The 14,630-nt window shown below is 43.6% G+C and overlaps 3 protein-coding genes across 5 annotated transcripts; 1 reads left to right on the top strand and 2 right to left on the bottom strand.

Moving 5' to 3' along the window:
* The first annotated feature begins 213 nt into the window (after nucleotides 1–213).
* Nucleotides 214–3,612, top strand: LOC116210930 (lysine-specific demethylase JMJ30). 3 transcript variants are annotated; one of them, XR_004157581.1, is made up of 6 exons: nucleotides 215–816; nucleotides 1,719–1,928; nucleotides 2,143–2,277; nucleotides 2,416–2,559; nucleotides 2,745–2,945; nucleotides 3,097–3,612. XR_004157581.1 is itself a non-coding variant. In XM_031545090.1 (6 exons), exons 1-6 carry the CDS (start codon nucleotides 364–366, stop codon nucleotides 3,283–3,285), a joined length of 1,224 nt encoding a protein of 407 aa, XP_031400950.1. In that variant the 5' UTR covers nucleotides 217–363; the 3' UTR covers nucleotides 3,286–3,612. The 3 variants fall into 3 exon arrangements, 2 of the variants coding, with proteins under 2 accessions (XP_031400951.1, XP_031400950.1); XM_031545090.1 differs by having other exon boundaries at nucleotides 217–816; nucleotides 2,745–2,837; XM_031545091.1 differs by lacking the exon at nucleotides 2,745–2,945 and having other exon boundaries at nucleotides 214–816.
* Nucleotides 3,613–4,451: 839 nt separating this feature from the next.
* Nucleotides 4,452–6,280, bottom strand: LOC116210929 (UDP-glycosyltransferase 92A1). Its single transcript, XM_031545089.1, has one exon. It carries the CDS (start codon nucleotides 6,158–6,160, stop codon nucleotides 4,625–4,627), a length of 1,536 nt encoding a protein of 511 aa, XP_031400949.1. The 5' UTR covers nucleotides 6,161–6,280; the 3' UTR covers nucleotides 4,452–4,624.
* Nucleotides 6,281–8,696: 2,416 nt separating this feature from the next.
* LOC116211352 (IRK-interacting protein) lies at nucleotides 8,697–12,193 on the bottom strand. The gene is made up of 3 exons (XM_031545698.1): nucleotides 11,816–12,193; nucleotides 11,476–11,733; nucleotides 8,697–10,837 (listed from the first exon to the last, which is right to left on the bottom strand). The coding sequence occupies exons 1-3, from the start codon at nucleotides 11,930–11,932 to the stop codon at nucleotides 9,290–9,292; spliced, it is 1,923 nt and encodes a 640-aa protein (XP_031401558.1). The 5' UTR covers nucleotides 11,933–12,193; the 3' UTR covers nucleotides 8,697–9,289.
* Between the last annotated feature and the right edge of the window lie 2,437 nt (nucleotides 12,194–14,630).

Raw genomic sequence — 14,630 nt, forward strand, 5'->3', positions numbered from 1 at the left:
TCGGCACTTGTGGACTTCGAGCTTATATGGGAAAATATCCTAAATATCTTCCGTGACCTTTGATCCTGCTGATGCAGATTCATAAATATCTTCCTCCTTTTAAAAGTGCTGTAAAATTGATTGAATGTCTTAATTTTTCATTTACAAATAAAAATATCTTCCCCTTCTTTAAAAAAAAATAAAAATAGAAAAGGCAAAAGTTGATATTTAGGGGCGTCCGTCGTGGCAATTTTCTCCCGCTACCCTTTTTGCCCTTTTTCTTCCAACCTCCAGCTCCCGCGTCTTTCCACTGTGAGAGAGAGCTTCTGATATTCTTGTATTCCTTTCGCCGCCGCTGCCGCCGCCGCCGCCTGTGTGACGCAGATGTCAGTTCCAGCCGGAGACCACCTAAAGACGCCCACTCTGGACAGGGAGTCCGGCGCCCTCCTCCAGGAAATCGCGGCGCACGGCGGGTATGCCTACGCTGCCATGTCGGCCCAGGCCGCGGCCGGCGACATGCGGGCGGCGGAGGCGTCGCGGGAGATGGCGTGGGAGCAGCTCCACTCCGGGCCCTGGCACTCGGTGCTGCCCATCTGGCGGGACGCCTACTCCATGGCGTGCATCCACGTGGCGAAGTTCCACTACCGGGACGGAGACTTCAAGGAGGCGCTGAGGGTTCTTGACATGGGGCTTATCATGGGAGGGACGCTGTTGAAGAAGGATTTGGAGTCCGCCGTGGAGAAAATCACCGTGAAAGCGAGGGAGGCTAGGGTTTCAGAAGGCGAGCACAATGGTGTCGGTAAGAGGCTGGTTCAGGAGGACATAGATATGGAGGAGGTGAGGTTCGTCCGCTGTTTTCACCATACAATTCGGAATGCTGGCTCTTCAATCAATAGAAAATTGGCTCAAATCAAGCTGAACCAATGCTTGTCGAATGAATTCCAGCCGACAATTTCTGAACTTTGAGCAGATAAAATTTGAAACTTTGTTTGCTACTCCGTGACATCCTCGTATGTCCTTGCATTAGACTGATGATGCATTTATCTGTTTCCACCTGTCAGTTCAAATGTCCTGTATTTGATGAAATTATGCATTCGGCCCACTGAAAATCTGAAAATCCCCCGGCCCTTGATCCGACATCCCTGCGAATAGTAATAAACTCGTTTTACATTTTCTGATCTTGAATGCGGCTAATATACCCACCGGTCAATCGTTTCCTCACTGTAAACTTTCCAATGAAGAGAAGGTGATTTCTTTATTGCTTACCAGTCTAGCCGCAAAGGTCACTCTTCTCTGTTTAGTAATCTGTTAGAAGTCCAGATGGTTCCAGATGATTCAAACTGGCTGGTAAAGAGAATGTCAAGTTGTTTTAACTATGGAATTTTTGAAATCAGTATGTATCCGAGAATGTCTGTGAAGATGTGCTTACAGTTTAGAAAAGGAAGAGATTTTGATACTAGATTGAAATGACATAAAGCAGCTAAGGACCCAGAACTTGAGCCAGTGCCTTTAAGCATTCTATCATGGTGTCCTGCTTCAAATGTATGGTTGTTCGGTCACCTGTTCATCTGAAAGTTCAAATATCAGCATTCTGTCTTCTTATCTATTTAAATATCGTGTTTGGTATTTGTATGACTTTCCAATTCTTCAAATGGAGCTTTCACTCTTACTTTTTCCTGCTGCTAGCTCAAAGTATTGAAACTTTTCTTATCTATTTTATATTGACTTCAAACTTGTAGGTGCTTCGGATTTTGCCTTTAAAATCTCTTTTTTCAAAGATTGTGGCGAAGAGGTCCGCCTTATCTTTGGAGGGATTCCTTCGTGAATTTTTCCTGTCAGGTTCCCCGGTCATAATCAGTGACTGCATGTCTCACTGGCCAGCTAGAGCGAAGTGGAATGACCTGGATTACCTGAAGAGTGTTGCTGGTGATCGCACAGTTCCAGTTGAGGTGGTTACTCTTTTCCTCTTGTACCTACGAGGTGTATTTAGCAGCTTAAAATTTAATATGCAACTCTGTATGCCCCCATGAAAGTGTATGATCTTATTTGAATATCAGACCATATTTAAGAGCATAAATTTCGTCTTGTTTATTCTTGATCTTCCATGCTTAATCCAGTTGGTCCACTGTAACTGAAAGCTGGTAAAGCTTTAATGCTCCACAGGTTGGAAGGAATTATCTGTGTAGTGATTGGAAGCAAGAGCTTATCACCTTTTCCCAGTTTCTTGAGCGAATGCAATCTAGTGATTGCCCTCCTACCCTCCTCACATATCTTGCACAGCATCAATTGTTCGATCAGGTATGCAGGAAAGCTGCTCAGTTTCGTGTCCTGGCATCTCTTTCGTTTATATATATGAGAATACTGCAGTTCACTACTCGGATTTTGATCACAAGTATTGTGGTGGATACATCTGAGTTCTACAAGCTTTGACCTTAGATAAGTGAGCTTCGGAAGGATATCCTTGTTCCCGACTATTGCTTTGCTGGAGGTGGAGGGCTAAGGTCTGTAAACGCTTGGTTTGGTCCAGCTGGCACCGTGACACCACTGCACCATGACCCGCACCACAACATTCTTGCACAGGTACTGTGATTCGTCGTTTATATCTCATTGAGAATCACAACTTGGATCTGGAACAGAGGGCAACAGGATTTCTAATGTTCTGAAACTATTTGTGTTCTTCAACTATTAAACACAGCCGGATTTGCACCCAGCCAAAATCTTGTCTTAAAGTGCCTTTAACTACCCTTTGTCTGGCCCTCTTCTAGGTTGTCGGCAAAAAGTATGTGCGGCTTTACTCTTCTTCTTTGTCGGAGGAACTCTACCCGCACAGTGAAACAATGCTTTGCAATTCCAGTCAGGTAGCTGTGTTGCTGATTTTCTGCTTATTGTCGAAAGAAGGGCGCTGCATGTAGATGTTTACAACTATATATGGTGAAGATGTGGATAGTTTGGTTTAGTTGTGGAGAGTGAGTCTACTATTGTTCTGGTCATACTTGAACTTTTGTATTAAAGTTTGGCAAAAGGAAGATTTCTCTTAAATTTAAATTTGCTTTTGGTCCAATGACTCCGATCATCTTGTTTAATGTGGGAATGCTCATCTCTCCTTCCTGTTTGTAGGTTGATTTGGACAACATAGACGAGAAGGAGTTCCCCAAGATTGTGGACTCGGAATTTGTGGACTGTATTCTTGAGGCAGGCGAGATGCTTTACATCCCACCAAAATGGTGGCACTACGTGCGTTCTCTAACAGCAAGCCTCTCAGTCAGCTTCTGGTGGAGCAACCCCGAGGATTCAACGGACTCATGACATGGGTATTCTGCTTTAGTAACCGTATCATTCTTTCGACGTAGGTTACTCAAGAAATCCCACACTACAGCTGATAGATTGCTTTTTACCAAATGATTGATCATGGTGCTCTCACTACACTGCAGCAGTTGATATGCTCGTGTATATAGATCTTCTATTAGTACTCAGTTATACAACATGCGTCTGTCGTGTGTGTCTACCCACTACTTTCATGCGCTAGCCGTGGCTCGATTAGTTTTCTTTCTTGTGGTGTTATAATAGGGTTCACTGTATTAGACCCTGTGACATCTAATATGAATATAGAGATGCTCTTTCCAATTATTCTCATGCGATTCCGGAGAAGTCGTTTTCATTATGCTAAAAGTGCTATGGAATCCGACGACCGGTCACCAGTTTGTGATGGCAATTGGCATCACTCTAGTACTGGTGAGTAGTCTGTGGCCTTTTCAACCGAATCAGGTCCGCGGAAGGCCAGCAAGTACAATTGGGACAAACAGTTTCCATGCTATTGTTTTTGTATGTGTTCTTCGTGGGCCTCGTGGCATGTTATTCATGCTTGGCCGTCATGATTTTTCTAATCGAGATCAACGACGACTAGTAATACGATGGAATTCGGATGGGGATTGCCCTTGTTGAAACCTACAGTTACATTCCCCTCTATTTGGAGCTGCAAAAGAACACAGGTCAGCGGTTGACTGCGATTACTGGAGTTAGGTAGATGCAACCACCGCCATCCATTAATTAGAAAATGAGGACCACCGTGCACTTGTCCCGTCTGCTTAATTTTATTAGTTGTGCTCGTGAAGTGATATCGGTGTTACTTGTAATTATCAAAATTGCAACTAATGCGGTTTGGTTCAAGCGATTCGGCGTTTGTTCTGTTTAAGCAATGTCTCGAGTTCAAGTCCTTGTAAATGAACAGCGTATGCACTGCAAACTGCACTGCAAACTATATAAGGAGCAAGGAACTTTTGTTGAGCTAATCAGGTCAGGATTCATCGGGAACATAGGAATTGGCGGTGTTCGATGATGTCTGCACTGTCTGATTCTGAATGATAGTAATCAGTAGAGAAGTAAGTTTGCAGAAAGACAATGAGCTCAAAGACACCTGAATGTTGGTTTTCTGGGGACACTTCCAGGAAGAAGGCAAGGATTTCAACGTATTCTAAGCTTCTAACGCCCATTTTCCGGTCGTTAATTCTTTCATTGCCCAAAATATAAGTGCCGGCTTTGTATAAAGTATTAATGCCGTAGAATTACCGATATTCGGTATGATACATTAATCTTCTCAAAAACACAAAAGATTCGAGAAATCGAGTTCTTGGGACAGTTTCCCCGATCAAATGAGGACACCGTTCCGCCCGTCCTCTGTCTTCTCCCTCGATGTGGCAGCCACCTTGAAGAACTCATCCAGGGCCGTCAGGGATGGCCCCGTACAGCCACCCTCGACCTTCATGGCGCTCTCAATCATCGACCTCACCTCCGAGGCCCTCCTCCTCATCTCCTGCCCCTTCTCGGTATCCCCCATTACCGCCTCGATCTTATCTCTCACGTCCTCCCACCTGATCTCGCTTGCTTTCCCCCTCGCCACCTCCACGCACACCCCAACCTCTGCCTCCAGCAGCCTTGCATTGAAGAACTGCTCTGCCGCCATTGGCCACCCTAGCAGTGGCAACCCCCTGCTCAGCCCCTCCAGCACCGAGTTCCACCCACAATGCGTCAGGAAGGCCGAGACCGCCTCGTGCGACAGTATCTCCACTTGTGGAGCCCACTTGCGGACCAACAGGCCCTTCCTTGACTCCTCCATCCTCCGCTCGAAGCCCTCAGGTAGCCACTTCTCAGTCTCGAACTCCGAGTTGACATCACACCCGAGAGGTGGCCTCACCACCCAGATGAAGTCCCGTCCGCTCGCATCCAGAGCAGTTGCTAGTTGCATCATCTGCGAGGCCGATATTGTATTTTGTGACCCGAATGATATGTAAAGAACTGACTGTGCAGGCTTCGAGTTGAGCCACTCCGCGCAGAGCTCCGAGTTGGGGCCTGGCTGGGTCGAGACCGAGCTCCTGCTCTCCTTCGGGAGGAGGATTGGCCCAACCGCCCACACGGGCCTTTCGAGCTTCTTAACAAAGTACCGAAACCCGATGTTATCGAATTCCTCCACCGTGTTGAACAAGATTCCGTTTGAATTCACCCAGACGGGCAGGTTCTTGGCCTGGAATAGGGACCACGGGTCGGTCCCATCGGCCTCAAGGATACTCAGGGGGAGCTGGGACAAGTGGAACTTGGAAGTCTCCGGAAAGTCCGGAAGCTCAAACTCGTCGTCCACGGGGCCTCCCCTGTTCCGGTGGGGGAGGTTGATCCAGGCAGAGTAGTAGCATGCAAGCCCATAGCCGCTCGCTCCGCTGAAGACCGCGTGGAACACGCCGAGCTCCCTCGCCACGTCAGCGGTCCACCCGAAGAAGATGTCGGCGATCACGCAGAGGGGCTTCCTGCCGCCGAGCTCGGCGATGAGGCCCAACAGGAGGGCCCTGAAGGCAGGGCGAAGGGAGGTGGAGGCCTCGAGGAGGTGGATGATGAGGTGGTAGGGGAGGACGTCAGTGTTCTCGGCGCCGGGAGGGAGGCGGGAGTCAGCGTCGGAGGCGGAGAAGGGGATCTCGAGGAGGCGGATGGAGGAGGAAGGCGGGAGGGAGGAGCGGAGGGATCGGATGTTGAGAGGAGTGCTGACGAAGTTGATGGTGAAGCTCTTGTTGTTCCTCTTGGCCGTCTTCTCGATGTGGAGGGCGAGGGCGAGGAAGGGGATGATGTGGCCCTGCGCCATGAATGGGAATATCACTATGTTCTCGGCCGCCTCGTCCTCCGTTTTCGCCGTCTCCATGGCTGCTCTGAGCGAACGTCGCGGCCGTCTGCAAGAAAAAAGCCGCAGCTCCGGTTTAGCTGTTTCCGTTATTAGACAGGAGATGTAGTAGTCGTTCCGTTCCGTTCGTTGAATATGATGGATTGGGCGGGGACTGAGGTTAAAATGGCATAATTGCCCCCACTATGTCCAACAGCTAAGTACAAAACTATAAAATTTTGTTAGAATTTTCCCCCCACTATCATGTTACATTTTCCTTAATCGATCTATCAAATCAAATTAGCCAAAGGCAAGCGTTCATGAGCCCATGCTAAAGTTTCAATCAATTCCTGCCAATATCCACGCCGGGAAATTAAGAACATAAATTCGGTAACCTAAACAAGATGTCCAAATAAGAACATCCACGCCCGTTATAAAGATTTGAGAAGAAGATAATCTTCAGTAGAATTTGCCAATGTGGGGGCAATTTCATCTTTTTGATGTCGAAAAGAAAAAAAAATACCATATTTCCTATGCTTAAGGATCGAACTTTCATTCCAAGAAAAATGATTGAACTTTCAGTAGGGTCTTACATTGATCCACGACATTTATAATTAGCCTTTTTTCTCTTTTTAAGATTACATAATTTTCTCAGCTTATTTTGTTGAGATTAATTATCATTCAAGTACTGGATTAACCATGATTGTAAGGTGTATTAACGAGTTTCGAATATTATATTGCAGATAAAGATTGTTCATATAAAATATTGTCTGTCAATTGTATTACATCTTGTAGTTGGTCATCGGGGAGATTTTTTTTTTTCGTTGAGACCATGAGTATCATCAGCATATTGGCCAAAACATCCAATTCCATCATCAGCTTGATTCAAACCGGTGTCAAACTCTTATATTTTTAGACAAAATCCTTATGCTAAAAGTTCAATTTTATTGAGTCATATGTCGAGATTAAGATGACATAATTGCCCTCACTATGTCTAAAAGGAAAATACAAATCTATAATTAATCCATCAATCATCGGATTTTCTCCTCTCTTTTTTTTTTAAAATTAAACAATCATAATATCATGTTATCAAGATCCGTGAAGGGGACTGGATCTTCCATGTGAAGGGACAATTTCGTCTTTTTGATGCCGAGAAAAAACACACATGGGACCGTATTAGGTATACTAAAGGATCGAACTTTTATTAAAAAAGAAAAAAAGAAAAAATAGAACTTTCGGTGGGGTCTTACTTTAATTGACGACATTTACGACTAGCTCTCTTATTTTTCTTTTTCTAAAGATCGCATAATTTGCTCAGTCTATTTGGCGAGATTAATTATCATTTAAGCACAAACTTTGACCAGCTTATAAGAAATGTTAGAACCTTCAGCCTAATAACAACCTAGTGACTGAAGAAGACACGTGTCTCATTTTAATCTCTTGCAAATAATTATGCTTCTCTCTCCTTATCATTTACTTTTCTTCCTATTTTGCCCTTAATTGCCCCAAAGGCGTAATAAAAAAAATTTCCTTTTTTTTTTCCTTCCCAAATATGTACCCTTCAAATACATTTTTAAGGATAATTTCTTATGAGGATTTAGCATTTTTCATCGGAGACATAAGGTGATTTTTAGGCTAATTTATTAAAAAGATTTTAAGTTACATGGTGTTTTCAATGAGTTTAAAATTTTTATATTACATATAAGTTCGTCTATATAAAATGTTGCTTGCTAATGTACTTTGTTTCGTTATTGATGGGAGCGATATTTTATTTCTTTTATTGAGATAACGAATATTATCAGTTTAGTGACTGAGTCATTCATTTTAATTCGGCTTGATCCAATCCAGTTTCAAATTCTTGTAGTGCAAATAATATTTGCCCACTAAAAACTCAATTCGATTGACTCGTATGCCGTGGTCGGTGGGAGTCATTCTTGATGGGCGATGTGTGCGACTCTTGTCTCAACTTGTTAAGAAGAAAAAGTATTCTAGACAAAGAAAAAGGGGCGAAAAGGGTCATGAATAAAAATTTCTTGGTGGAAGTCAAAATTTGCACACTGATATTTTAATGGTATGTCGAGGAAGCCACTATCGGTCTTTAATGGAGTATTGAATTTAGGCGGCCAATTTCAGTCGATTTCCCAGTCTCACGGTTCTTCAAAAATTGGTTCACTCTTTTCTACTTTTTCTCTGGCTGGTCCTAGTCGTACAACATTTGTAGTTCAACGTCGCAGTCGTAATACCCGGCGAGGGTCTCACTGCACGAGAAAGTTGCGTGTATAACGGATATATTGGGTGGCATTGTGTCACAAGACTCAACGATTTTTTTCCCCCCTTAAAAACGGCTTGTCACAAATTTGATACCATTTGCATATGTTTAATAACCATTAGCTCGTAATATAAGTCCTGTGATATATTCGTTATATGCGTAATCCCTTGGCCGATAATATACCAGCCGACTCAAGCCGAGGATCCAGGGGTCCTGATCTCATCCCATAGAATGGCCTTTGAAGCCTTCTCAAGAATCCATAGGGCACTGAATGCAGTCTTTGGGGCTAGATAGAAGTCGATGCAAATGCAAGGTGCCATAGTGCAGCATCTGGGCTTGGTCATTGTTACCTATGACTCAAAAGGAAGGACACATAGGTACGTAGGGCAGACTGTCCTAATGGGCCCTAAATAGAACATGGGCCCAATGGACCCTAAGTAGACCTAGGCCCAGTAAGTCCTCAACATAATATTGGCCCAATGGGCCCAAATGGTTTCCCATTGAGCTACTCATGCTTTGCACTTTTGCTGCTGAAATATATACTACAGATAGCAAAGTCCATATGGCACATCAGCCTATGATCCCAAGATCATCCAGATTGCCGGTGCCGGTCGCGTCGTTGTTGGTCAGTGGGACTCAGGAAGGGGTCCAAATTGCCTCCACGGGCCGAGCCAAGCCCTTTTATTCGCAGTTTCGGGACGTCAAGTTCTTGGCTTCTGTGGTTAGGTGGTGGTGACGGAATCAGCATCAACTTGTCTCACCTAATCCTCAAACACTTCTTGCCATTTATTGACAAACCACTATTCAATAAACTTACACCTACAGACCCCTCTTTCCCTGAGACTGCTTTTAAAAAAAAAAATCTGAAGAAAAATTAACAGTATGTCTAAAACTCACTCAAGCTAAGTTACTGACTTATATCTGCAGAGAACTTTGCACCTCAAGACCCTGCCTTGAACATAAAACCCAGGCATCACCATGACCTTTACCTTACTCGGTCCGTTTGACCTCTGCCTATCTACTAGCATGTCCTCCATGTAGTGCGAGTCGAATGTTCTGTTCTCTTCTACCCTTAGAATCCCGAGTGGGGGACTGAACGAGAAGGCCAGCAGGTGAAGGAGCCAAATGCATTTCGCTGCCACAAAGAATGCCTGGAGGAGCTGCTCAGGCCACGGCCTTGTCCAGTTCAAGGTTGCGATGATGCCGCTCATCTTCTGGTCGCAGAACTTGCTGAACTCTTCGCTGTAGTACTTTGTCCCCTTTCTTAGGACTTCATTCCAGCTCAGATTCCGGAGCGCGACGAAGGATGTGAACTGGGCTTGTCGGTCTTGTTGGGGGTCCAAGATCTTCGGGGAGCCATTTTTCTGAAAGACGCAGTTCTCAAAGTCTTGGTAGAGGGTTTGGTTTATGATTGCTTCGAGGTGGTAGAGGACTGCCTTCGAATACCGAGAGTTGAGCGACAGTTTGTAGGGCTGAAGCAGCGAGTTTAGATTGTCCATTAACGAGCTGTCGGCTTCTTCAATCTGACCGATAAGGGTCTTGCAGAACTGCTTGATTGATAATCTCGCTTCCGACACAATTTGCAGGAATCCTTCTGTCATCACTTCCTCGGTCACGGGCATAGCATTCTCTCCATTGCTATTGAAAGGCTTCCCCTTCGACGGGAACATCACCGGTTTCTCAGGATTTTGCATATCCTTGGCCGGTGTTGCTTGCCTCAGAGCTCTCTTCAGCCCTTCACAATACGTCTCGAGGTACTCGAGCTTCTGTCTCAGCTCCCCCAAGGAAGACTTCATCTCTGCAACCTCCACTAACGCCGCATCTCTGTGCTCATTTGCCTCTATCAGCTCCTTCTTCAATGCTTCGACTGACATTATTCCCAGGTCCTTGAAAATCTGAGATACTTCCTCGGACTCGGTCCTGTTCGGGGAAGCTTCGTTCTTGTGTTTCTTCTTCAGCCGAGGAAAAAGCCGTGAGAGAAATACCCCACGGCTCTTAGTCTGCGACGATTGAACTGATGACTGAGAATTCGTTACCGGAGCAACCACATTTGAGTTCTTGCTGTTCCTGGTGGCACTCTCCGATTCCGAAGTTATAATCGCAGGCTTGCACTGATTGCAAGAAGATACCGACTTAAAGTCCGCCATACTGTTCCTCCTGCTGGACTTGTAAAATTCAGCTCCCGGGGAGGTCTGAAGCACGGATACGTTATTAGCACAAGAACCGGTGACTGACTTTTGATCCTCAGCGGGGCAAATATGGGACTCTAAGCTGACAAAATTAGAGGGCAAGCCTTTCCTCGAGGACAAGTTATCCCTCCTATACTCGGACAAAATTGTCTCATCATAATTTTCCAATCCCAGCAGCCCGTAGTCGTCCCAGCTCTCTGATAAGGCTCGACTTCTTGACACCGTCTGATGGTATCCATGGACGGGGTCGTCCTCGTAACTCTGTCCAGGATCAAAAATCTAAAAGGCTCAGTTGTTTATTCGACTACATCACCTTCTACTTGCTTTTTCGACCGGATAACATCATTTCATTCAAAAAACGAGTCGATGTCTTGGCATTTACGGCTTAATTCAAAAAGCGGATCGATGTCTACACAAGAATGGCGTCAAAGTCTAATGAACGCACTATAATCAGGAATTCCCATTACCAGAAAGACATGGAAGTTATGGTTCTACGAAAAGTCAACAAAATCTGCAGCACAAAGTCGGCATCTTTGTCACTCTGTTGAGTCTAAAATGAATTCTTCGTCTTTTTCCCTTTTGCCATTCCAAAGATATATCTTTGGAGACTCCATTAACGGAACAATAATGGGTGGCGACCATCCACTGAATCAGAATGGACACAAATGGAAGTAAATGAAGACACAACGAACAGTCTAATCAAATCAAGACCTCCCCCAGATTCATCAAGAGACCTCTGAACTCTCTCCCTCCCATTTATACATATTACTTGTAGGGAGCATATAAAGTTATAAACTTGACTATCTACAATGGACCCAATGAAGAGAAAAACATAAACTGCAAAAGCCAATGAGAAAATTCTGCAAAAGATGAAGAGGATGGCCGGGAAGAGAACTCACCGGGGTGAAGACAGGGTAGTCCTGAGCAGAGAAGTGGGAGGCATGGTGAGGAACAGGGGAGGACAAGGAAGCTGCTACTGCCGTTGCTGATGGTGCGGGGAACCTGAAATTGGACGAGGGGCTGCTGGTGTTGGTGTTGCCGTGCATGAGGGCGGCGTGGAGAGCTCGGAGCTCCACGGCCTTGGCAATGGCGGCCTGTATCTCCTGCCGGCTGACTTCGGGGTTGCCAGCGTTGGTGCTGGTGTGGTCTCGGAAGACCTGGGAGATGGCAGCAGCCATTAACAGAGCATGGAACAACAGAACAGTGAATGCTACAAGCCTACAACAGAGAGAGAGAGACCAGAAGGCTCAGTTCAGGCCAGCAGATGATATAAGGAAAAGCTCCAAGAAAGGAATAAGATTGGTCAGCAAGTGGGAATTTAACGGCTGGATTTGGTTTTCTGGGGGTGAGGCTCATCTCCTGGAAGAATCTTGGACAACCAGAGATTATAGAGAGAGAGAGAGAGAGAGAGACAAGGAGTGTCTGTGAATCCAAAGAGGTCTTGTTTTGTTTTGTGTTTTTAAAGGAATTTGTGAAGGCATGTGAGGGGGGAGAGAGAGACAGAGGGACAGAGAGGATGAGTAGTTTTCACTTCAAGAGCCCAAGAGCAGAGTATGACCATGGGGTGGGAGGGCTGAGATTACCAAACTGCCCCGGTTTCCCAATATGGACCGTGCCCACAAACATGAGGTGGTGGGAGGTTGGGGGAGGGAGAGAGATGGTGTTGCTTTCAATACATGAATACATCATTGCTCCTTTTGCTCCTATATATGCCTAACATCATTGGATGCCCCCCCCCCCCCTCAGGTCAGTTCGGTTCGGTTCGATTGGGTTAGGTTAGGTTCTCACGAGGATTCGACATTTTCTGATTTGGCTCGAGTGCCAAGCCAATCACGCTTTGAAGCCGAACGCTAATTCAGTTCTCCAGCGGAGATCAAACCGAACAAACAGCTAGATAAGGCCTCAAGCCAAACTCCGAACCACGTATACGCGACTCACGTGACAGTGCAGTTTTTTTTGTTACAAGGGATACCTATGCGCTTAGTATAATAAAATATAAATCGTAATAATTAATAAGGGGCATAGGTAGTCCCACTAAATATCGAATTTAGACCCTCTTGATTACCAAGTGCGGCATGCGACACTGTGATAAACTCTCTTTTGTAAGATTGTATTTTTTTCTATGTAAATCATAGTATTCGGAAATCCAATGTGCATGACTAATAAAGTCGAGCCAAGTTGACTTACTAAAATATAAAAACTCTCCTTTATTTGTGTAAGATTGCGTTTTTACAGTGTTACTTTTCTTCCCATGCAACTCTTTCCTATTTTTGAGAATGAGCAAAGCAACGAGACATGTACACGGAATATATTTGGATCGAAGGACGTGTGTGGATCGAAAGTAAATCATATCTCGCAGGTATCGTGAATTAGCTCATGATTCTTGAGAACGCACAAGCACCTGAAAAGGACGGTCTGCACTCGAGTTTTAGTCGCTTTTAAATCTCCTCGCACTCGCATTCGCAATTATGCCAATATGTCTCGTCATGGCCCTTTGAAATGGTAGTTGCCAACACAGTACCAAGTTCCATTTTTCTTGCAAGCACACTAAGAGGGAGTGGAAACCTAATTTGCTAGAAAGGAAAATTACATGAACCTAATGATGCCAATCTTGGTGACGTGTAGGTCTCATGAATAAATGAATAATATAATTGAGAGACTTTGCATATTTATTATTTGTTAAATATAAATATAGTTATCAACCAAATTTTGCGCCTTCTTGCATGCAAACTTATCGATCGGGTCATGAAAAGGTATGTTATTGACAGCAACAGCAGAACCATAAAATATCGGATTAGAAAATTATTTTCAGCTGAGGCACCTTTTATCATGAAAACCAATGCAATAACTAATTAATAAATAAACATACATAGAAATATATGCTTAAGTTTCTTAAAATGATTTGATGGAAAAAATGAAACACCATGCCAAATCTATGCTATTGAACAAATGCATATAAATAATATGCGATATATCAAATTGATCGAGAAGCCGTTATGGCAATTAATAAAAAAGAACCTGATTTCGATACCTTTTATATGAAAGAGCTCTCTCCCTCAAATTAATTTAGAGTAGAAACTTGAGTTGTTCTGCGATTAGATGGAAATTTTTATGTTAAAAGTTAAAAAGATTCATGGTCTAGTATAAGAAAATAAACAATCTTATAAACGTCGGACGTATAGGTAATTTTATTACGAAAATCGAACTTAAAATTTTTAAATTATCAGGTGAAATCATGTGTCACTGTATTATACTTTCGTTTTGAAAAGAGATAAATTTTTATTTTTTTTTATTTACCCAAAAAAAAGTATGAATTTTTGCTTGAAAAGAGTCGAAGGTGTGTGGGGGACAGATAAAATTATTACACATAAACAGAATGCCCTCCATATCAATTTTAATTCTCTCTCTCTCTCTCTGTCTATCTCTTTCTTGAGCAATGAATCCAGTGATGAGGGATGATCCTAAATTGATCAGTGTGGGGACCTAATGGGATGGTGTAGATGCTCATCAATCCACTACTTCATTCGTAAACCCAAAAAAAGAAAAACAGAACAAAATTCAATATCATCATAGATTCAATCACAACTTAAATTGTAAATGAATTTAACGTAAACTTTTGCAGAATCGTTTTCGGAAAGACCCGTCTATATCATAATGTGAGCTCTATTGGGAGAAAATTTGGGAGCTTTTAGAGCATTTTTTAAGCCACAAATAAAGGTCGCAAACATGATTCCCTTTCCTGAGATTACAAAGAAGAAAAACCATTGTATTATTTGTTTATTCATTTTTTTATGTATTTTTAAAAGCTATACGATAGAAGAATAATTACTATTATTATATAAGGATATGGAATTACAGGTCGGAAAGAGAGATTATTTATTGAAATACTAATTGTTTAAATGCATGAAGCTATAGCTTGCCTCCCTTTTTTCTATAACTACTCCTTTGGATAGGAAAAAGGGGTGCATATATGTGTGTGTATATGTATATATTATCAATTTATGAGTATCGTCCTGTTATCATCAGAAAGTAAAAACTTTTTCCGACTGAGTTT

The sequence above is a fragment of the Punica granatum genome, chromosome 6 (assembly GCF_007655135.1).
Source record: "Punica granatum isolate Tunisia-2019 chromosome 6, ASM765513v2, whole genome shotgun sequence".
In the NCBI taxonomy this organism is placed as follows: domain Eukaryota; kingdom Viridiplantae; phylum Streptophyta; class Magnoliopsida; order Myrtales; family Lythraceae; genus Punica; species Punica granatum.